The sequence below is a fragment of the Falco naumanni genome, chromosome 11, assembly GCF_017639655.2.
Source record: "Falco naumanni isolate bFalNau1 chromosome 11, bFalNau1.pat, whole genome shotgun sequence".
NCBI classification, from domain to species: Eukaryota; Metazoa; Chordata; class Aves; order Falconiformes; family Falconidae; genus Falco; species Falco naumanni.
The window spans coordinates 143,169-166,010 of NC_054064.1; the positions used below are offsets into that span (position 1 = coordinate 143,169).

Consider the following 22,842-nt stretch of genomic DNA (forward strand, 5'->3'; position numbering starts at 1 on the left):
GTGTACCTCTTACTACTTGGTAAGTCCTTCCCTTATGTTAGAATCCAGTAGTTCTCTTGAAACCAGACAGAGGCAGCAATGTGACCATGGTATACTTGTATATAATGTTAGCTTTATAACCAGAAGTGAGCACACCAGCTTGAGTAAGAATGCACTTGTCTGGCATCTCACAGGAAATGTTTTCTACTCAGTGGAAGGTTTATGGTTGCATAAAGGCCATTAAAATAGGCCAAAGCAGAATACCTGTACCTCTTCCTTCATATAAATGGAATGATTTTAAAAAATTATTATTTAAATGACCGAGGAAAAAAAAACCCCAACTCTTAAAAGTCACTATTCTTCCCCTTCTCACTTCCCCCAAAACAGGGAAAACCTGACAATAGTAACAGAGCTGGGTGATAGAGCAGCACAAGGTCGTGCCTTTGGAAATCTGGGAAACACACACTATCTTCTGGGCAACTTCAGGAGTGCAGTTTTAGCCCATGAACAGGTACAACAATGTGCTAGTAAGGAATTGTGTTCTAGCAAAGTATCACTGGTTGCTCTGATCTTAAGTACGTGTATTGTGTTGGATCTTGTTGCAAGCCTTTTAATGCATTTTAAACTAATGGCACAGCTTTGAGTTTGACTGTTCTTTTCAAGCATTGTTGGCCTAAAGAACAGATAGAGATGCATGGTGGAAAAACTGTAAGTCTGCGTTTCTGTATGCAAATGTGTGTCACAAAGTACAAAATTGACTAATGCAATTATTTCACATTTTTAAGCGTCTGCTAATTGCAAAAGAATTTGGTGATAGATCGGCAGAAAGAAGAGCATACAGCAATCTTGGAAATGCACACATATTCCTGGGTGAATTTGAAACTGCTTCTGAATACTACAAGTTAGTTGACTGCTTATAAGTGTAATTTATACCTCTTCTTGTGCAGTTTACTTCTGTTGTGCCTGTTTAGCTCGCTGTAGAATAGCCATCTCTTCAACATATACTTAGAGCTGCATTTGTTTAACAAAAAAACCATTTTTCCCTAGTTGTTTAATTATTCTTGTTCTTTTAAGGGAGGGGCAGCATTTGTCATCTTTATTTTTTTAACTTTTTTTGTTTCTTCACATAGATTCTTCTCAGCACTGTAGGCATCTTTCTGTTGATAGGCATTTATTCCCCTTTATTCTCGCACCAAACATTACTGTCTTAGCCCTTAGCAAGTTGTGGAATAATCTGAGTGACTAATACTCCTGAGATGCATAGCTGTCTTGGGCATACTCACTAGCTAAGAGAGGTGGTGTATGTCAACACAATTGTACATCTTTAGCCTGCATTTTCAGTCAAGACTTTTTTTCTTGATGTCTGCACCACTAAGCAGTTGCTGCTGTAACTTGAGAAAATACAAGCTCGGCAATGATACAGTGTAGGTGTTAACAGCATCTTATGTGGATTTCAGAGCTTACCTGTTCTTTTTGGAAGGGAAAAAAAGCCTCAATACTCAGCAGACTCCTCTTGGCACTCGCGTTCGCCTTGCCCAGCGGGAGCAGGCGGACTCAGCAGTTACAGGGCTGGCTTGCTCATGTTGATGGACTATATACAGCATTTATTGTAATGCTGGTACTAAACTGTTTCAAGTGCATACTGTCGGGAAAACCGCTATAAATTATTGATGAAGTAATAAATTAAAATTAGAAGATGCTGTTTGAGGGATCAGTCTCTGATCTCTTAAGAACATAAATGGAAATAGCATGCAGTGGAGGGGAGTGGAAGGCACACACTCACAATATTTCAAGAGTTTACAAGACAGTGATTTATTAGCAGCTAATGTGCCAGCCCAGTGTCCTAATTTGGTTTATTTGTATAATTGATTTTTAGTTGTGTGAGTATACTTTCATAAACTTATATTTGCAGTGATTTTTGAGATGACTAACCCTTTCTTTCAGGCGGACATTACAGCTGGCTCGACAGCTTAAAGACAGAGCTGTGGAAGCACAGGCCTGCTACAGCCTTGGGAACACATACACTTTGCTTCAGGACTATGAAAAAGCAATTGATTATCATTTGAAACACCTTGTGATTGCTCAGGAGTTAAACGATAAGTAAGCCCTAAGAGATTAATGTATGTATGACAGAAGGCAAATCCTGTTACTTCTAACTCTGCTGTTACTGTTCTGTACGTGATATCTGAATTAATGAATTCCTACAATGCTGGGCTCCAGTTTTCATGTGAGAAAAAGAAAAATTACTAATGAAGGCATTGCAGCTAATGAGTCTGATATGAAAGATGAATTGATGAATGTCTGCCATTACATCATCTTCTGTCAGCAGCATCTTTGTAAATTATGGAAAATAAAAGGAGATCTCTCTTTTTCATTGCTTAATCATAATAATTTTGCATACTGTCACAAGAATGTCTCCTACTTTTCCACAAATTAAGAATTATGGGAAAGGATAGGGCAAGTACGGGAACAAGTAATGCTTATTTTATAATAATGATTTCTAAGGCTTTTTTCTGCAATGTTGGGTACAACTAAATTTTTTTACAACTTTTAAATGCACTTCTAACTCAGGAAGCAGAATATATGAAGAACAGTAAGGCATGCAATGTGAGCAGAAGCAAAGGTGGTTATAAAATGTTCCATGTTCGCAAAACTGAGTGACTTACGTTTGCTGTAAGCTTGTAAATGAAAATTTTCTTTAATTTGCTCCTGTTTATGGGGATCACACTCCTTTAAATACAATACTGAACACGTTTGTGTTGGAATGGTTTCTGCTGATGGCCTTCGTTTTTCTTAGCATAGCAATCTTATTGTGGCAGTACTATTGAAAACCCGGCCCCTAGTGTTCAGTGAGCAAAGGTATTAATTGAAAATGCATTCATGTTTTTCAGAATTGGTGAAGGAAGAGCATGCTGGAGTTTAGGGAACGCATATACTGCTCTGGGAAATCACAACCAAGCTATGCATTTTGTAGAAAGGCACTTGGAGGTTTCAAGAGAGGTATGATTTTCAGCACCTAGCATATGTTGGCTGTTGGGTTTTGCTTTCATTTACAGTGATTTTTATGGAGGTGTGTCCGTGCATGTGATTTTGAAGAATGGAATGGAATGGAGTCCAAGTTAATAGCCTAGCAGAGGGATTTTTCGGCTTGTTATATACCTTTCAGTTATTACCTACTTCATTAAAAAGTTGATTTTCTCAGTTTTCAACCAGGAATACTTTCTCAGCCTTTCTCTCACAGGAATCTAGGGGACAAGGTTTGCTTTAAATTTACACAGGTGTATACTTTGTCACAGTAACAGAATTGATTAGATTATTTGCTTGCAGGTAGGAGATAGAAGTGGAGAACTCACTGCTAGACTTAATCTCTCAGATCTTCAAATGGTTCTTGGGTTAAGCTACAGCACAAACAACTCCATGATGTCAGAAAGCCATGCAGCAGATAACAGTATGAATGGTATGTGCCTATTTTTGCAGCATTTTCTAACAGTGAATCTGTCGTTTGCATTGTTTTCTGACTACAGATGGTTGAGTATGCGGGTTTGAGGTTTTTTCCCCCACCAGCAAAAGAATGTTGTTTTTGTAGTATTGGACCCCTTCAGCACCTCCTTTTCTGGAGGATTTACATTGTGAATCCCAGGTTACTGCTTAGTTTCATCACATGATGCTTCTAATTATCATGCCCCCCTCCCTCCCCCCCTTTTTTTTCCTTTTTAATGTGGGAGACATCTCTTTGCTGCCCAATTATGTCTTTCCTTTTTTCTTCCTACCATCTTAGTGTCGCTGGGGGTTCATTTGGTGTTCCTCTGTTCAAAGACCCATGATCCTTATTTTGTGTCCCATGACAGCAACTTATGTAGCTTAGATTGATGTGGTTCTGAAAGCTGCTTTTACTATTGTTTATTTATTCTCTACTGATCTATTTAACTGCACTATTTTGGAACTCAGAACTGCTATATCTTGGACCTTAGGTGAGTACAGCCATGGCTTTGAGGGTGATGCTGTAAGTCTTTATGATAAAAAGATGAACTTAATTCTTTCCTGAAGGTACCAGACAGAGAGTAGGACGCCGTCACAGTATGGAGAACATGGAACTCATGAAATTAACACCAGAAAAGGTTGGCACTTTTCTTCTTTCTGTTCTGCCAATGAGACTGCAATGAGATGTTTCTAAGATGTTTTAACTTCAACAGTTACAAATAGTCAGATGTTTTATACTCAACTTTGAAGGAATCGGCAGAATGTGCCATTTGCATCTTTTAATTTAGTTGATCTAAAGAGCTCGGTAAAAGCAGGTCTAACAATTCTAACAAATACTATTGTCATGTAGGTGACAGTCAGCATCTTATGTATATAATGGTTGTAACGGCTTGTGGAAAGCTTGCTTTATTCACCTCATAAATAAGAACAAATGGGGTCCCATAGTGTGCAAAGGAATGCCTCTCATCTCCTCTTTAAAAGTGGTTTAATGTTGCAGCATGACTACAGCTGTGCATCAGACTACAGTTTCTAAGTTTAGCTCAGTTGTTCTGTACATATTTTTTTTTGGTTACAGTCATTTTATAGGTACTTAAAATATATGTTGTGTTTTTCACTTTGGGGTTTCAACCAACTTGCAAGCCATTAGGAGTTTCAACATCCAGCTTGACTAAGGATGCTATTTCAGAAATGCTGAAACTGAGTCACAGATAGGTAAAGTTACCTCTCCCCAAGCTCACAGAAATCTGGAGTTGGTTTTTTTTGATTAAGATACTTGTGTCAATCTTTGGGATTTCCTTCAAGTTCTGTCTGCTGTTAAATGGTGGGCTGGCAGTTCTGCATAAATGTGGCAGTCTGAAATTGCCGGGTTTCCCTCCATACTGGGATATGTAATTCCCATCTCTTCAAGAGATGCAAAGCCTGCCATCGTGTTTATCAAATAGGAATTTAAATCTCAAAGCTCACATCTGGACATCTGGTACAGCTGAAGTCAGCACTGATGCTTAAGAGCCTCTTTAGTGTGCCAGTTTAAAATGACTGTTCGTGTAGTCCAGGGTGAGTCCTCTGCAGGGAGCCTCTAAGCTTTTGGCCAGTGTCAGCTGTATTTCCTTACTCTATGAAGCTATTCATCTGTGATCTCTTCTAATATACACAGCCTGTGAGTCTGTGCCCTCAATATACAGAAATGTTCTGTGTGGATTTTTGTAATGGCGTATTACCCTTATTGCAGCTTAGCTCTTATAAAGGGCTTTTTTCAAGATACTCATTGAGTAGATTCTGAAAAGTCATTCCATGTCTCTGATACATAGAACCATGTATGACACTAGCGTTATGGTTTGATTGTACAGGATGCTGTTTTCTCAGAGTTAGAATCTATGTGCTGATCCTAAATAAGCCTTTAAAAGGCAAATGTTGCTGAAAGATCTGTGACTGCGCTCACAATTTCTGATGTTGAATTAAGATTATTTTTTTTAGTTAGTTATTGTAAGAGTTTGTCAGTTATAAAGTGGTTGGTTTCATGGATAATTCTGTTTAATTTAGAAGAGAACTTAGGGAAAATCTGTCAGGTTGATAAAGCTATCTGATCTGTTCTGTTCTTCGGTGAAACAAATGGTTATTCCCATTTGCTCTTGTGCTGGCTTTCTTTTCCCTCTTACTGTTCCATCTTTACTGGGAATTTTGTGTCTATCAGGGACTTTGTAGAAGGCTGGTAGAGTATCTGGGTGTGTAGAAGGGTTTGTTTCGTTCCAACACTTTGTAAAAATATGGATTTAAGAAATTTTTCTTTCCAATTATAAGAATGTCAGGTGGGAAATGAAATAACAGCTGTGTCTGCATTTTAGTATTTACATTGGCTATGTTTCCTGCACTGCAGTCAGCAAGGAAAACTTCAGCATGTTTCATTAAATAAACTATTTGACCACATTTTAATACATTCAATGTCACGCTACAGTTCAAAGACTGATGAATAACCTGCTTCAGGTAACAAGAGCTCAGTAATCACAGGTCAAGTAACAGAACCAAAACTTAAGTTTTCACATCCTCGTGGCTGGATAAACTAAGTAATGTAAAGCTGCTTCTTTTTAGCAAGGAAAAGCAGCAGCAAATAAGAGTTAATAGTGTAGGTAAAATCAGGAGGCTTAATTTCATGACTCTTGTTTTCTTAGGTTCAGAACTGGAACAGTGAGATTCTTGCTAAACAGAAACCACTGGCTGCCAAACCTTCAGCAAAAATGCATTTTGTAAATCGACTAAAAGGCAAAAAGTACAAAAAAGGCACCGCTCCCAAAGTTTTGCAGGATGCCAGTAATTCTATTGATCATCGACTTCCAAACTCTCAGAGGGTAGGTTTTGCCAGCTGTGGAGATCATGCCCTTTACTAATCTGATCAAAAATGATGGAAAACACATTCCTGCAGCTGTCCATTTGTTTTACTTGATTTAAACACTGTGGCTCTGTAAAACCGTGCAGAAATTGCCGTTCTGTGGCTCTCATGGGTGGTGCCAGCTTTAAGCTTTTCCTACTGTTGGAACATTTTTTTCCTGCTGAATTTTCTAAAGTTACAGCTCAGCTTGCACATACATCTTACTTCTAAGTCTCTTCCTGACCCTGCTTCTCCAAACTTAACAAAATCTAATTTTTCAGATTCAGACAGTGGGAGATTTGTTTACTTACTTTTTAGGTTATTACACTCTTTGACAGAAGTCAGTTAAAAATAATCAAGAACAGTCATTTGATCTAGATGAGTGATGAGGGCTTTTGACCACAGACCTGAGGAAACAATGGAAACTGTTAATTGCTGTTCTTGGGGTTTTTAATCTCATGGGCATTTTGGGTTTTGGCTGAATGGCTGAGGAGGAATAACTCCAGCTCTACTGATCAGAGTACTGCTTCTTTCTATTTCAGGGAATGAAATGTTTCTAATATATTTTACTTCCAAAAAACACTTCCCGTATTATTAGCATTTCCTCTTACGATACATCTCTGCCTATAAAAATGGATGACTAAATAAAAATGCATTTAATGGATTTCAGATATGCAAATATCAACTCATATTACTGGATTGAAACTGTGAGGCCGTTGTCCCAGTTGTAGGTACTCCAGAGTTCAGAATACCCCTAACTCTTCTCTCCTTTTCAGAAAAGCAGCCGAGAGACAGTGGCAGATGAAGGGTTCTTTGATCTGCTGAGTCGATTCCAGAGTAACAGGATGGACGATCAGAGATGCTGCTTCCAGGAGAAGAACAGATTCTCAGCTGCTTCAGTGGCAAAATCCTCTACTCCACCTAAAACAATGAGAAAATGTAATTTTTTAAAAGAAAAACCCCTATCTGACTTTTGTCCCTGCCAAATACTATTTTGAAAATGTATTTGCATGCAAGACTTACTGTGGAAAGGAACTTATTTCTAGGTTAACTTGTTTTCTTCCTTCTCCATAGCCTTTTCTACTTATGTAGTCTCACCCCACACAGATGAATTTCTAGACCTACTTGCTAGCTCACAGAGTCGCCGGCTAGATGACCAGCGTGCTAGCTTTAGTAATCTGCCTGGACTTCGTCTTAATCAACATGACAGTCAGTCAGTCCTGGGTCACCTCATGGCAAGTAACAACAGAGAACTAGATGATGACTTCTTTGATATATTGATAAAATGCCAGGTATGTTTTTTTACAAAAAATTTTCAGATTCTGAGTCTCTGGGGATTTGATTTGTGCATTCTGCTATTAGGTTTAAGTAAGCCACCTTGTTTATCATGTGCTTTTAAGATACAAAGTGGTAGGTAAGTAAAAACAGAACAAAAAATAAAGGAGTTTCTTTTGGTTGGCTTTTTTTTTTGTTTGTGGGGTTTTTCTTGTTTTGTTTTGTTTGCAATTTCTCTTGTTTAGATTTTTTTACCCCCAAGTTATCCATGTATAGTAAGTGTAACTTTGGTATTTATACCACGTTATCCTTTTTAAGTAACAAATGCTGAAAAAGTGAAGGAAAACAAGTGAGGCTATTAAAAGGAACATGTAAAATGATTTTAAGAAAAAGTGTTTAGATCTGGCTTGTTAGGAAGGCACCTGATATCCTAACTTATCAAATGAAAGAATTCAGTATCAAAGTTTTAGTGGTAATAGTGGTAATAATTAGTGGTGGAGTTTTAGTGGTAATAGATTACCATTCCAGTCATGTTAGGTTTAAATAATAGTTCATAGCAATATACAAGTGAGGCATCTGCTTGTCAATTACAGCATTGATATATATATATACTAATTAGTCTAGAAATAATTTAATTTAAAAGACTTAGGTCAATAAGGATCTCAAAATACAAAATTCAGATACCGAGTTCTCCAAAGTTAACCAAGTATGATAGCTTTTGTGGGGAGCAGCACCTGGAATCAAGTGTTCATCAGCCTGGTGAAATACTGTGTTCTGGGTTAGCAGCTTGTCTGTTACTTCTCTGAAGCAAGCGAAGAATCTAGTTGTTAATATGGTACCTTTTGTTGCTTCACATGCACTATATGTAGCAAATGTAATGCAATAATTGACCCTGTTTATTGAGAAAGGAATAGGAAAATGTAATCCCCTCCATCCTTATAGATGCTACTGCTTTAAACAGAAGCACAAAAGGTGCCTTCTGAGACTTTTTGTCCAGGGTCTGTCCCACACTGAAAGCCATGCTTTTCCCCATGTGACCGTCTTCCCCTCCAGCCTGTTGCTGTGAGAAATCCCCATTCCCAGCTAAGGCAAAGGGGCTCCTGTAGATGGCGGCAGGCCCAGGGCAACAGGCCAATGCTTGTAAAATCTGACCAGGAGGAGGTGGCTGCGTGAAAGGAGCACAGAAGCTCTTTCACGTCACAGAGATGTTAGTGAACTGCTCTGGAACGTGGTGATGAAAACGTACCAGTTGCTGGAGTCTGGAAGACAACTTTCCCCCAATACTGCCTTTCCAAATCTGACAACAGTGTGGCCATTTTTTACTCCCTGTATAAGGAAAGGAAGACGACCCTATTCCTGTTGCATGAGACTAGAAATACCACGTACTCATCTTAAAATCCTTTTTCTGAACATAGGACACAAATCTCACTCTGTAATATGAGCAAGAACTACATTGCAGAGTTTATTTTGAGGACGTTTAACTTCGTGGACAAGTGGTTCAGAGAAACCATTTTAGCTACACTTGTAGTCTTACTAATTTCATTTGAGAAGTTTAACTTGAAACAAAACTTAGAAATTAAATCCTTATAATAGCTTTAAATCTGAAAACAAAAGCTTCTAGTAACTTTTTACTTATATCATTTGCTTGTTTTATTATATATACTCCTGTAAATATGCATCTTTATTGCTTGGTCTGGCTGTAGGGTTCCAGACTAGATGATCAAAGATGTGCTCCTCCATCACCTGCGAAAGGACCAACTGTACCAGATGAGGATTTTTTCAGCCTGATTTTGCGATCGCAAGCTAAGAGAATGGATGAACAAAGGGTCCATCTACCCTCAACTATAAAGGGACCAAATTCTAGCTGAACAAACGGGCATGTATTGTACAGTAGCATCTTAGGTATTGTTTTTGTTTGCTGGAAAAACATACATGCCTTTTTACAGAAGACTGCAATTAATAGTATTGTCTCCTGTCTAATTTTTTTGGTACAAATAGCAGCAGCATCACACTTGTGACGAGTAGTTAGAGCTGCCGCTGCTCTCTGCAGCTGCTTTGAGCAGTGTCTGAGATACAGCAGTCGGTATCCCCCTCATAACTGCCTCTGTAATTTTTCCCAGTCAAGGTAGACTTACTGCTGATGTGTGGATCCTACCATTGTCTTAATCTAGTGTAACACCTAAATTTGTACATTCTTTTTAAAGAAAACTTGATTATTATTTTTTTCTGATTTGTACCTCCCTGGAAAAAGGTCCTGGTTTCTTATACTTTTTTTAATAATAAAAAAAATTATTGAGACATAGCTTCAGTACTTTGTCTTTCAAACTGTGTTTCTGCAAAGAAACCGATTTTTTTTTTTTTTTTTTTTAAATCAAACCTTAGTTTTTATTCTGTTTAATACAAAAATAGTCTTTTCAAACATGCTGGGGTTTTTGGGTAGTATTTAGTTAAGTGTTTCCTGTATTACTCAGCACAGTTTTACAACCAAAAGAATTTTCTAAGATGATACACTTTTTTCAAGTAACAGCTGCCAGTGCTGTTCTGTAGATCACGTGGGACGCATCCTGCACCAGGGAATCACAGGAGTGGTAGGTACTTGGCATGAACTACCATGGATGTCAGGTAATTCCTGCAGTAATTGAATTTAAAATGTTACTGGCAGTAAATATATGTATGCTGCTTATTACCTGGCCTCAGCTACTCCTCCTCTTGGTACAGACATGCTGTGCTGAGGTAGTTCTCAGGAACCCCGAGGGCTGCATGTTGTTTTTAAGCATAGGTATCTTGAGTTAAAAACCACTGGTTTTACCACCAAAGGTGGCAAACTGTTCACTTCAGGTATTTACAGATGAAGTGACGTCATTTTTTTGTTGAAGTATTATACCCCTAGAGGAGAACCTGCAACTAATTTTAGCTTCAGTGTAAAATGGCATTGTAAGAATAGTCAGGTGTAGGCTGCATGTAATTATAAGTATTTTACAATTACTGAGTTTTACAAACCTTCTCTTGCAGCTTTTTTAGCACTGAAATTGAATCCTACTGCAACTAAAACTGTCCTCCTGCTTTTAAGGAGAAATGCCTGAATATTCTGCCAAAAAGCATGTGTTACCATCAGTTTATTGCGCTGATCTCTGGTACTTGGTGCTATTCCCTGTTCAGCTCTGAACTGCCCTAAAAAACATGTGATACAACATCAGCTTCTCACTCCTCTGGAAATTACTAAACTAAAAGAAAATCAAGCTGTCCTAAAACCGAGCTGACAAGCAAAAAACTGATTTTAAAGAATATAAACAAAGATAGTCCTGAGGTCTATCTTGTAGACCTCAGAATAGCTGCAGTCTTACATGGAACAGAAACTTGCAAGTTTCTTCAGGCTGTGTGAGTCACCTGACTGGGTTTGCATTTTGCTGTATCAAGAGTATTGGTGCTTTTCCACTGCCGAGCATCTAGTTTTTAGTAAAACTTAGTACACGAACTTGATTTCAAACAAAAGCCAACACCCCGCAAGCGGTTTTCTTTGCCACTTAAAGTGGTATTATCTTACTTTTTACTTACACATCTATCTCAAATTCCAGAAACAGCATGTATACTCGTTCTTGGTTTTTAAAAACCCACCTCACAGGTATGCATGCTAATGTTCTGACGCAACACGAGTTCCTATCAGGTCACTGACATTCTCTTTTCTGCATTTGAGAGCTACAGCACAACTAGCAATTACGTGACAACTGAAGATTAGATGATACTTACAGCAACGGCTTACAGGGCTTCCTTAGTCTCCTTCCTGTAAGTCACAGGAACTGCTTTTTCTTTGCTTCACATGGTTCCATTGCAGAACTTTTCCCTTCTAGGTTTTTATTAGGATCACAGTTTTCTCCAGTCTCTCGCTCTGCTTTGCCTGTCTTCTGTTTCTGCTGCTCAAGTGCATGTCCTTCAGTAAGGTTTTCAGCTGTGATAGTTTCTAGTCTACAAACTTCAGACTCAGTGTGCAACCTGTTCTGTAAAAATTAATAAGAAGCTATTAAGAAAGCAATCCAAAGTGATGGCATCTAGTGCTTCAGGTGCATCTCAGCTCAATGGCCAGAACCACCCCAAAGCCATGACCGCTGTCTTTTTTTCCTGGGGAAGCAGTACATGTAAACAAGCACAATCTAGAGTGTAAGTCTGTTTTTAATGTTCTACAGTTTACAAAAAGTCAGCACTGCTTTTTTCCCCCCACCTTTCTTCTGTGGGTAATTGTGTCAACCAGGTTGACATAAGTACTGATCTCTCAAAATATAACTTATTTAAGTCTTTGATGTAGAGGGTTTTTAATTCAGTAGTTTCCTGCCAGAGTGAGCAACTGCACAGTGTTTTCCCAGAACAAAACATGCCCAAGACACCTCTACCAAACTGTTATAAAGGATGTACCTTGTAGTTCCCCTAATCTACTCTCTCCCCAGACTCTGGGTTAGGCTTGTTGTTTAAGCATGTTCTAGCAGGTGACATTAAAACACATTTAATTTAATCCCAGCTCAAAGAGCACCAGGACTAACATACACCAGGTTCTGGTTTGTGAGACTCTTCTACTTGCTTGTCTGGCTCATTGCCTGTATGCACAACGTCAGGACTTCTGCTGCCATTTCCTGCTCTTACAGGAGCAGCTCCTCTGTTATAAGGTCCTCTGCAAATGCAAGGAGGCTTCTGCAAATAACAGCCATCTGATTTACTCCCATCATACTGCCCAAAGTCTATTTTCTCCTGTTGACTGTCAGGTGAAGGAAGGCTCTTCTTCTGAAAAGATGTTAAGTATCTTAACATAGACACTGATGATCCTGCACCATAGCAGAAAGCCTGCAGGGGGGAAAGGAGAAAGCAAAATATTTGCAGTTTATGTTTTTCACACAGAATTCAAAATCATGTGTCTGAAAAGCACTGAGAGAAAACCTTGGGTGATCAAAACGCCTACAGTAAAATTCAAGGTTTCTGCAGTCTGAGCACACTACAGGCTGCCAGACTGGATGTAGTTCATCTTTGGTGCTACAGTAAAGATGTTAAAGGCTCTAACTCAATGCTTGGTGTACAAAATGCCAATAATATACATCCCTGTGTAATAATGGGAACCAAGCTGCAATAAACTGTCAGAGAGTCTTAAGATTTTAACCAGTCTAACATTTTATCCTGCTTGGGGAGCAGGGGAGAGATGTGGTTTAAATAGAAACTTAACCTATTTGAATTGCTAAACCAACTGTACTATGAAGATTTTGTCAAGAAAAATCCCTTGTAGAAATAATTTTGTGCATGCTAAGAAATCTGTTCAGTAGTACAAGATATCATAGATAATTATAAATAAGTTTAGTATATAAAAAATAAAACAGAGCTTTTAAATATAAGATAAATGTATACAAACCACAACAGACAAAGCCATCATAATTAGCACTGGAACCTGCAGAATAAATGGTATCTCCTTCATAAGTGCTTTGATGAATTCACCAATACCTTGTCCTATGTGCTTTAGAGGCTCAGTTACAAAGTTGGTGAAAGTAACTGTGAATGCCTAGAAAAATACAAATAGAAAAATAATGTAGTCATTGATTACAAAGTTAAGCATAAATGGGCTCTTTGGGCTTGGTGTATACCTTTGTCGGTGGAACCAGCAAAACAGGATTTACTAGCAGAGTTTCATAGTACTTTTGACAGGGATCATCCTGAAAAGTCCATTTACTTCTGAGCCATTCTGTAGACAAAGCACAGACATGTTTTTACTACTTGTAAAAAATATATTTTATGACACAGTAGCCATACAGAATAGTAAGCTATACAGTATATACAGAAATTAGCATTTCAATTATAGATGTAAGAAAACCTCTCCAGATATGGTTCAAAGCTCAGATTTTGCTTCCTAGATTTCAAGGGACTATTTTAGTTATAAGCAGAAAGCCTTACTCCTTAAGGGGACTTGTAAGTTATAAACAAGTAATTTATGACATCAGTGTTTCTGTAGTTTGATTTTAGTGCAGTCAGAACATAAACCATAGAAATCAGACATGAACAGAGCAATCACAATCAATTATAAAGGAAAGACCATAATCAGCACTCATTAAGAGTTGCCACCATTAATCTACATGCTGTAGCAATGGATAACAAATAATGGGTAATAAATTCAGCTTCCTCTCTAAAATAGTAACACTTGAGTAAGTAGTTAAAGATCTAATTTCTGAAGTTCATTGTACTTGCAGGCCTGCCAGATGGAAAAAAAATACTTTTTTTCTTGAATTCTGCCCTCCTACCTTCAATAAAGGGCACTGAATGGTACTGGGAGAGGGCAGCTGAGGAAACACTCACAGGGTATGTTATAAGGAAAAGTAGTAACACCATCACATGCTCTAAGCACGGTTTTGTGATCAGCTCTTCTCCCAAGGCCTAGAAAATAAAGTCTTGTAGAGTGGAAAAATGGCACAACTACATATTCATGTATTGCTGAAGAAAAGTCAATGAAGAAATCAGAGTATTCTTGGATACTATTACTGAATATTTTGTGATCTTAAATACTATTACAAAATAATGAAACAAATATTTACCAATAAGACTTTCCCCCCAGTCCAACTTCTCAGCACAGATATTATCAAACTTCCCCATTTTCGCAATTTCTGCTTGATGCTGCGCAAAGGCCAGCTGCAAAAGGATAGGAATTACTTGTAAAATGCAAAACAAGGTGGCCCTGGACACAGAACACCTGTGTGCACGTAGCACTGCCCCTGAGCTAACAATGTCTGATTTTAGCAGGTTTGAGATAATTACCCTGGTAAATCTGTATTAAGAGAAGTTTGCTACCTGAACAATTTGTTACATTTTAAGAACTTCCTGGGAATGGATAAACACTACCAAGATGGCTCCCTCTGAGTTACTCTCCAAACAGAGTCTGAATTACTAAAAGAGCAGACTTCAACATTCAAAGGTACAAGTTCAGGGCGAAAGTAATCTGGTGACATCTTGTTTCCTTAAAGCTCCAGGATTAAAACCAGAGACAGCTGCCATGCAGATACTAATTAAAACATCAGGACATACTCTTATTTTTATTTGAAAAAATACCTCTATTCATTATAATTTTGCCTTAGAGTTTGCAACTGATAATCAAACAGAAAAAGTTAAGTAATCTGTTGAAGAACTCCTGACATTCTTCACTGGCTCAATCAAAGCCCTCCGCATGGCAGTCCACTCGTGCTCAAGAGCCACCCCACCCTGGCACTCTGCTATTCCCAGCTGTGACAAGCTGCAGTTAAATGCTGAAGACAAGACTGAGGACCAAGATTTTGTGGCTGGGCTATGACCTAGTAGCATAAATTCCTCCTCATTAAAACCAATACCAGTGCACAGTCAGACACTTTATCATCAACAAGGTATTGATCGCTCGTCCATCTCACATTAGTTTCAGCAAGGAAATCTTAAGGAAAAACTCCCCACAGTAAATTTTTGTAAGACTTTTCTACCAAACTGCTTTAGACATTTTATGTCTCCCTTGTCCATGCAGTAAAATCACAGTTCTACTGCTTTATGAATTTTGTGCACCTCTGTGACAGGATAAAAGTTGGCAGGGTTTCTTTTACTCTTTAAGCCTAATACACCTGTCCACATGCAAAATAAAATGTTGATCCCTTTATTTACTTTGCTGTCAATTATTGCTTTATGTAAACTCACTAAAGGAACTAAATAACCATGACTCCCTCATAACTGTGAAATTTTAAGACTAAAAGACATTAAGATTTCAGAACAACTTACCTTATACAAGTAAAGCCAATTCCATGCAAAACTGATGGGTAGACTTACTAATAAAAGTCGTTTTACTTGAAAAAACCAATGAATAGGTGTCCAGAGCTCTGTAGCTATTACAATTACAATGCACACTAAGCACAAGAGTATCTGAAAGAGAGAATAGGAAAAAATTATGATCCAGATTTGGAATTTTCCAAGCTTACTACCAGTAAGGAACATGAAGGAACTTCCAACTTTTGTTTTTACTAGCATCATTTACACAGAACAGCTGAGATAATTTTTCCTTACTTTCACAGCATATCTACAGCAGTACCAAGGCAGAAAAGTGTCACGCTGTTATTAGCAGAAGTCATTCCTACCACAGCCTTACATTGCAGTTGCTCGTTTCTTTCTTGTCATATTTCCTTTTTTCTTCCTTATGATATCTGTCACGTTACCTACCATGCTTTAAAATTATAATTGGTTAATTTACTGCTTGAGTAGTATGTGCCTGGGAACACCTGCTGCCAGCTCCTGCAGTTTGGTGAAGTAACAAAGTTACAGTTTGGGTAAAAGCAGGAAGACTTCAGAGAAGCACTTCACAGTCTCTTTCTGTTCCAGGACCCCTAACAGCAAGGCTATGCCACCGGCCACTTGCTTTTCTCATTTGGCTTCCGTTGACCCCCTCAAAACTAGGCAGGCTACTTTCAAGATTATGTCAGCATAAAATGTTAGCACATTCTGAATTGTAAAGATTTATTCAGAAAGCTTCAGCTTATTGCAGATCCTTAGCTCTTGTAATTCCATTTTAGAGAACATGACATTTTTACAGTCACACTCTGCTCCTCTCCAACACTAAAATTTCTTTTCCCCGCAAAATTCACAAAAACCTCTAACTTGGTAAGAGCTCAAATATCTACTTGTCTCAATATAAATATATTCCAGCTCCTGCAGAAGCTGACAGCTTCAGCATCTATTTGACCGAGAGACAAATCTAGAAAATTTGTAACGCACGAGTTGTCAGGTTAAGTGGCAACAAAGTACTGGAGTCTAATGAGTCACACAACACAGATATAAAGCAGAAAGAGAAAAAAGAAAGCACACCAGAAAACACCACAAAGCTACAATAAGAAAAGATGACCACAGGAATAAAAACCCTGAGTTCTTCCTCCAAGTGAATATATCACCTCTGCCTCCAGCAACCATGAAACAAAAGGCGAGTCCCTGCAAGTACAGTGGAAAGTACTGCTTTACACGTGGAGTTGACATGGTAATATTCAGTGCCTAGACTTGCACAAAGAAACTGGAGAAAACAGCAATTCAAAAACAACAAAACCCCCTTTCTTCTTCTCTTACCAGAAACATAGTATACAGATCAATTCCAAAACTGTCTTCAAATCTCCAGTGCCAAGCTTCATAATCATGGTGCTTAAAATTGACCAAAATATCACTAAGTGCATCATCCACAGCACCTGACTGCCAAGTCTCCTCATTGAGAAACCTGAGGATCTCCAAATATGTCTGTTTTGTAAGGATGATCTCAGCATCATAATGGACATGGCCCACATTTTCTTCAGGCTGCATTAAAAGCAATAATGGTTAAAATAATGGTTAATAATAATTGTTATAATGAGTAATAGTTAAAAGCTGCTTATTGGAAATAGAAGTACAAATGAAAAACTGTGTCCCTAGCCAAAAATATGATTATATACCCTTCATTGTACAAACAAAAACCTGTATCCCTAGCCAAAAATCCGATTATATACCCTTCATTATGTAGCAGCACCTTTTTGAAGCAGACTACAGGATGAAGGCATGGGACAGGGTGCACACTGATTCTATAACCTTTTTGTTCATTCTTCTAAACTACATAAAACACAAATTCAGCTGGTTTCTACTAGTGTAATTCTACGCAAAACCCTAAAAAAAATAATGAAGTGAGTTATCTCACCTGTTACTGAAATTTTAGAACCACTTCTCATTAACAAGTAATTACGAATGCGCTACGTGTGCCCTGATCATGGCTAGGTAATACAGATAGAAGCCATTAAATACTGAAATAAGAAATCTTACATCGCCAGGTATGATTTCTTTGTTAAATTTAATTTCAGTTACTGCTAAAAATGTATTCCCCTATCTCTGAATAGAAAAAAAAAAATATCTCCAAAGACAATATAACAAAGAAAGTAGTAAAGTGATTCTTACATGCAAACTCTAATAAGCTGCTATTCCTAGATGGTTCACATGGTAGAGTCTAAAACAAAGGCCTAAAAGGTCTACTACAAACAAACAAAATCTGGCTCTTTCAAGTTTAACAACCATTAGCATGAACTGAACAGGCTGCATCCCAGCAACAGATATGTAGATACATACTCTGAAATCACGTCTTCCTTTGGATGCTTTATAGACCAAACAGCAACTGTCCTGAGCAAACACTGCGAACCAACAGCAACACTGGATGCATATACCTCTATCATTTTTTCCTTGGCAATTTAGTTCCCTTCATTTTAATTTAAAGTACTTGATAACTGTGAAAAACACATGAAGTAGTAATACGGATTCTACTCTGCCCTGGTGAGGCTGTATCTGGGGGCACTGTGTCCAGTTCTGGGCTCCCCAGTTCAAGAGAGATAGGGGACTACTTGAGAGGGCAGGTCCGGGGGAGGGCTACACAGATGACGAGGGGCTGGGGCATCCCCCTTATGGGCAAAGGCAGAGAGAGCTGGGGCTGTTCAGCCTGGAGAAGAGAAGGCTGAGAGAGGATCTCATCAACGTCTACAAATATCTTAAGGGCAAGTGTTAATAGGACGGGGCCAGGCTCTGTTCATGGTGCCCAGCGACAGGACAAGGCAACGGGCACCAACTGTAACACGGGAATTCCCGTCTGAATATGAGGAAGAATTTCTTTACCGTGAGGGTGTCAGAGCCCCGGCACAAGCTGCCCAGAGAGGCTGGGCAGTCTCCTTCTCTGAGGACATTCAAACCCACCTGGACGCAACTGTGGGCAACCTGCTCCAGGTGACGCTGCTTTAGCAGGGGGGTGGACAAGAGGGTCTCCAGAGGTCCCTTCCAGCCCTGACCATGCTGTGATTCTGTGCATTAATTTTTAATGACTGCTCAAATACTTACAAGGCCTAGTTTTCCAGCTTCATTTAAAATCTTATTCAAGTATCGCTTAAAAATATAAAAGCTACGGCTTTCACGTAATTTTGCATTCCTCTTCTCACAATCTGCAATCTGCAATATAAAGACACTTTTATTCACTTCTTGCTCAAACCAGCTTGTTCATAGCAGAAAAAACCCCCCGACCAACACATTAAAGTCAGGATTAACAGAGGTGTATTTCTTTAGTTCAGCAATAATCCCACAATGAGTACAACCAGATAAAAAGTGTAAGCAGTCACTGAAGATAGTCCTTTCCATGGGACTCGCCAGTACTGGACAGTTCAATCTGCTAATAATGTGGTTTGAATACTAACCTCAGGAAGACTAGAAAAAACTAAAGATCTGGATCTCCTTAAATTTTAAGTTTACATGAGAAAAAAAAAAAAAGTAACTGTAAAAAGTACTAAGTAGTTAAACTAACATTATAATGACATAGCCCATTGGGTCTCCAAATGGCTGAGGGAAGTGAGAGCCCAAGTAGCTACACAAGCATCACCGCATCCTCCTGATCTCAGAAGAAGCAGCAGCATGAGGGTCTTACAGCAGCTTCTGAGAGCTGCAGCACAGCACATAACGGCCAGCCACAGATGTGTCCTCTATGCCTACAACCCACCCCTTAAAATCCAACAGAACTGAAAAACTTGAAAATGGAAGGTCAGGTTTCTTGGCTTTTGGGCAGCAGGATGTAACATCGACACCGCATGTTTAAACTGCTGACACTGGACAGAAGCGCGTAGCTCCTATCAACTTCTGTTACACTGTAAAATGTTTCAGGAAACTGACCTTGGTAGGCAGAGCAGCAATTCAGAATTGAATTCAAACTACTTCCAGCCTCTCCTCTGCATAGAGGTTCCCCTACATAACGCACAGTGTCTTGCAAGTTATGCCAGCAATTCACCTGTTCTATACTATCCAGAAAAGCATCATCAGAAAGCACGAACTGTAAAAGGCTGGAAAATATTCTGAAGTTCCATAACAAACCTTCTGTTGCAAGGAATCTAATTCCCTGGCACAGCTCGGCAAGATTTCAGTACTGACTGTATCCACAGCATTATCCTGAGAGTCATGATAGTTTGCCTAAAATTACACAAGAAAAAAGACATATTTTTAGAACCAAAGAATGTGATCAACATGCCATGTTGCACTTCTATAGTCAGATCACTTCAGGTAAAAGGAGCAAAGGAGCTAAAAACTGAGTATTGGTCTTTGCTGCTAACACTCTCCCAGTGATACTCCAGCTGGCCTCTCTGCTGTTATTTTAGGCTCCAAATACACAATTGCTGTAAGTTTATCTAAATGCGTGCTGCCTTCAAAAGGTGAGGTCTTGCCCTGCCCTCCCCCATCTGCCCTTTCCCCTCCTCTGAGTGTTGGTGCACCATGCAGTGCATCAGATTAGATAAATGGACTGGTTAAAAACTGACTCAGCAAGCAAAGAGGCAGTTTGTCATCCAGACAAATTCCCAATCCAGCTGGCCATGCAGCTAGCCAGACTGAAGGTAAACACAAAACCTCGTTCTCAGCTGCATGCCTATCCTTCCCTGTTCCCCTTTCACTCTGAAACATCCCATTTTTTCCTGTTAATTGCTCAGACTTAGCTTTAGCAGTGCTTCTTTTAAACAACCAGGTATGCACATTGAGGGAAGTCTCCAAAAGGAAGTGCAACATCACACAAATCAGTGCACTCAGGCTGGCAGGAAGTTTGGTTTTGAGGACTTGGTTGGCTCACACAGCCTGCCTACCTAAAATCTCTCACAGCACAGCAGAAAAGAAATCCTGAAAAGGTGGATTAGCCCGAAGCAGTTGTTTTTCTCCTTTAAGATGCAGTTCTATTTTCATAGGAGACAACAGTAAAACTCCTAATTTTTTTTCATAAAAGCTGAAGCAGTTGAGCACCAAGTTCAAAAGCTCCAAAGCTTGCTGCTGAGCTTTAGGGATGCTAATGACTGTCCGGGGAAGTTGGGGCAGGTGCAGGCCGAGGAGGAACTCTATGGAGAGAAATAATGCAGTCTCCATTTTTTTAAGCTTCAGAAAATTATGTTCTGAAGTGTTAAATGGTATCGTTCAAGACTGCAAAAACAAACCTAAAAGCTGAAGAATGACAAAAAATCAAGGGTGCCCATACAATCAGCCACAGTTTACAGTGCCATATGTAATGGACAATACGCATCTCATGATACACGTCCGCCCCTCATACAAGACAAGTGAAATGATTCACCTTGTTAAAACTAGATTTTCATATTTGATCTTCTCCGCAATGTTCATGAATTATTAACAGTACAGAGTACAGCACTCAATCCCTATTCTGATCATTCTTCTGAAAACTCAGACGCCCAGCAATATAGAACAACATTGGCTTTCATAATACACTCACACAACAAATGGGGTTTATTCCCATACTGCTGGGGAAACGGATAATTCAAGTAAAATATAACCATTAACATGAATTCCCTCAACTTTTATCAGCTAGGAACTTAATTTTCAAGACAGCACTATACTTGAGAAACTAGCAAGCGCTGCTTAACCCAGTACTTCTCAGAGAAATAACTTGTGGAGCCACAACCTGCATAATGAATGACCACCTGTGGAAAGACAAAAGCATGGCTGCTGTGACTTGATCAGCGTGCAATGAAACGCCTCAGTAAAAGGCCCTAAGCTAATTATCTACAATAATACAGATTGCTGTTTTTTCCCCTGCAATTTTAACAATGGCTACACAACATTCTTCTGCAGATATAAACTTGTAAGACCTTAAAAAGACCATAACTATCGTTTTCTAATGTCACGATTTAAGGGCAGTCTTTCAACAGTGTGCGGCTCAAGCACCATTCGGAAGAGGCACCTATTTGTGTGTCCCTTCTTTTTCTACCTTGTAAGGTCTTCTCATCGTTCCCGATGCTGCATCGTAATTGAGCATATCTGTGGGGTCGATCCACTCATCGTCTTGAACTTTACCACTCCCTAGTAGAACAGCTGCACACAACACCAAAGGCAACCACATCCTGTATCGCTAAATATAACAAGAAACTCAGGTATTTAGTTCACGATGTAACAGACTACAAAAACCCTGAACCAACGCTGCAACATGAAAAAGTATTCTCCACTGTTGTTTAAAAACCCTGTTCTCCATTAAGTAGGTTAAACGTCACCGAGGTGTCTTTTTGCTAAAGACAACACCGGCAAGAGCATGCAACAACCCCAGCGCGTTACCAGGCCGGCTGGACGCAGCTGGCGGCAGTTACCCGCGGGCGTGGCCACCACAACCCAGCGCAGCCCCCCCAGCCTTGGGACAGGGCCCCAGCGCCACTGCGGCCACAGAAACGCCCCAGCAAGGCTACAAGGGCCGCGGGGGGGGAAGGCCTGCAAGGGCGGGCCCCGCCCGGCCAACAGCCAGGGCGCTGGTACCGACGTGCCCGAGGCCGCCCGCCACCGGCCCCGCTCCCCGGCCGGCAGTGCCGCAGGCCACCCGCCGCCAGCGCGGGCAGAGCCACGCAACGGGAAGCCCCATACGCGCTTCTCCCGCTCCCTCGCCGACCCCGGGGCTGCAGGAGCGGTGCCGCCCGCCCGCCCGCTCGCCCCCCGGCCCGCTCACCGCGACGAACGCGCTGGGCCCAGACGCGCGGGTTCCAGTCGGGGGCCCCGCGGCCCGCAGCGTGGCCTCCCCGGTATCAGAAGGGCTGCCCACCCCGGAGCCGCCCCGCCTGCGCAGGGCCCCGGCGGGCTCGGCGGGGCGGGGCCACGCGCTTGTCCTTGCCCCTCGCGCCGGCGTTGCCGTCGCCCGGCCCCGCCCCGCCGCTCCGGGGCGGTGACAAGGCCGCCCTGCCGGGCGAAGCAGCGGGCGGAGGCTCCTTACGGCGGAGTGGGCCGGGAGCGAGCACCGCTGCGCAGCGGACGCCCCGGGCGATTCGGTGCCAGCCGCCGGGGCAGCGCCGCGCCAGCTCCACTCCGGGCCCCGCGGATGTTGTGTTTGTCCCTGCCCGCAGGCGGAGGGAGGGGGCCTCTCAAGGAAAGAGCGAACAAGGGCAGCAGGCATCGCGAGAGGAGGCAGAGACGTGAAACGACAGGTGGAAAGCCAGAGCCTCCCTGGGAAGGCACGTGTTGTAAAAAAACAGTAATAAATGATTTTTTTTTAAGGAAAGCAGTATTGAAACAGTTGTAGCGCTAATTAAAAAAAAGTCTGCCAGCTTCGACCATAGATGGGCACAACACTTATGAGCAGCATCTGCCACCCCAGTAGCACCGGGCCTTAACCCGCGAAAATTAACAGAGCAGCACGGAGCTGGAAACCTGCTGGTTGCCTACCGCACTGCCACGCCGGAGCCCGGGCAGCAGGATCACAGATCTGAAGCCTTTGC

General features: G+C 40.6%; 2 protein-coding genes across 5 annotated transcripts in view; one reads left to right on the forward strand and one right to left on the reverse strand.

Moving 5' to 3' along the window:
* The window catches only part of GPSM2 (G protein signaling modulator 2), a 30,865-nt gene extending 20,966 nt beyond the window's left edge, over positions 1 to 9,899 (forward strand). For 3 of the 4 annotated variants that reach the window (XM_040610432.1, XM_040610434.1, XM_040610435.1), the window contains 10 exons: positions 367 to 490; positions 765 to 880; positions 1,924 to 2,079; positions 2,871 to 2,979; positions 3,307 to 3,436; positions 4,027 to 4,097; positions 6,126 to 6,302; positions 7,099 to 7,261; positions 7,397 to 7,614; positions 9,301 to 9,899. In XM_040610432.1, the coding sequence (XP_040466366.1) occupies positions 367 to 490; positions 765 to 880; positions 1,924 to 2,079; positions 2,871 to 2,979; positions 3,307 to 3,436; positions 4,027 to 4,097; positions 6,126 to 6,302; positions 7,099 to 7,261; positions 7,397 to 7,614; positions 9,301 to 9,465 (1,429 nt within the window). In that variant the 3' untranslated portion in view covers positions 9,466 to 9,899. The remainder of the gene's footprint in view (positions 1 to 366; positions 491 to 764; positions 881 to 1,923; positions 2,080 to 2,870; positions 2,980 to 3,306; positions 3,437 to 4,026; positions 4,098 to 6,125; positions 6,303 to 7,098; positions 7,262 to 7,396; positions 7,615 to 9,300) is intronic. The other variant, XM_040610436.1, reaches the window with a different exon arrangement.
* CLCC1 (chloride channel CLIC like 1) lies at positions 6,375 to 22,227 on the reverse strand. The gene is made up of 12 exons (XM_040610437.1): positions 22,080 to 22,227; positions 21,357 to 21,497; positions 19,472 to 19,567; positions 18,455 to 18,562; positions 16,682 to 16,903; positions 15,353 to 15,493; positions 14,155 to 14,248; positions 13,213 to 13,310; positions 12,984 to 13,130; positions 12,134 to 12,427; positions 11,345 to 11,592; positions 6,375 to 7,243 (listed from the first exon to the last, which is right to left on the reverse strand). The coding sequence occupies exons 2-11, from the start codon at positions 21,486 to 21,488 to the stop codon at positions 11,386 to 11,388; spliced, it is 1,539 nt and encodes a 512-aa protein (XP_040466371.1). The 5' UTR covers positions 21,489 to 21,497; positions 22,080 to 22,227; the 3' UTR covers positions 6,375 to 7,243; positions 11,345 to 11,385.
* Between the last annotated feature and the right edge of the window lie 615 nt (positions 22,228 to 22,842).

What these genes read in the sequence shown, in the direction of transcription:
- CLCC1 (XM_040610437.1), bottom strand. Translation starts at nt 21,488, where the DNA reads ATGTGGTTGCCTTTGGTGTTGTGTGCAGCTGTTCTACTAGGGAGTGGT. An exon ending in ATCTGTATACTATGTTTCTG is followed by an intron (nt 15,494 to 16,681) that starts GTAAGAGAAGAA and finishes TCTCTCTTTCAG; the next exon opens with ATACTCTTGTGCTTAGTGTG. An exon ending in ATTGGCTTTACTTGTATAAG is followed by an intron (nt 14,249 to 15,352) that starts GTAAGTTGTTCT and finishes ATCCTTTTGCAG; the next exon opens with CTGGCCTTTGCGCAGCATCA.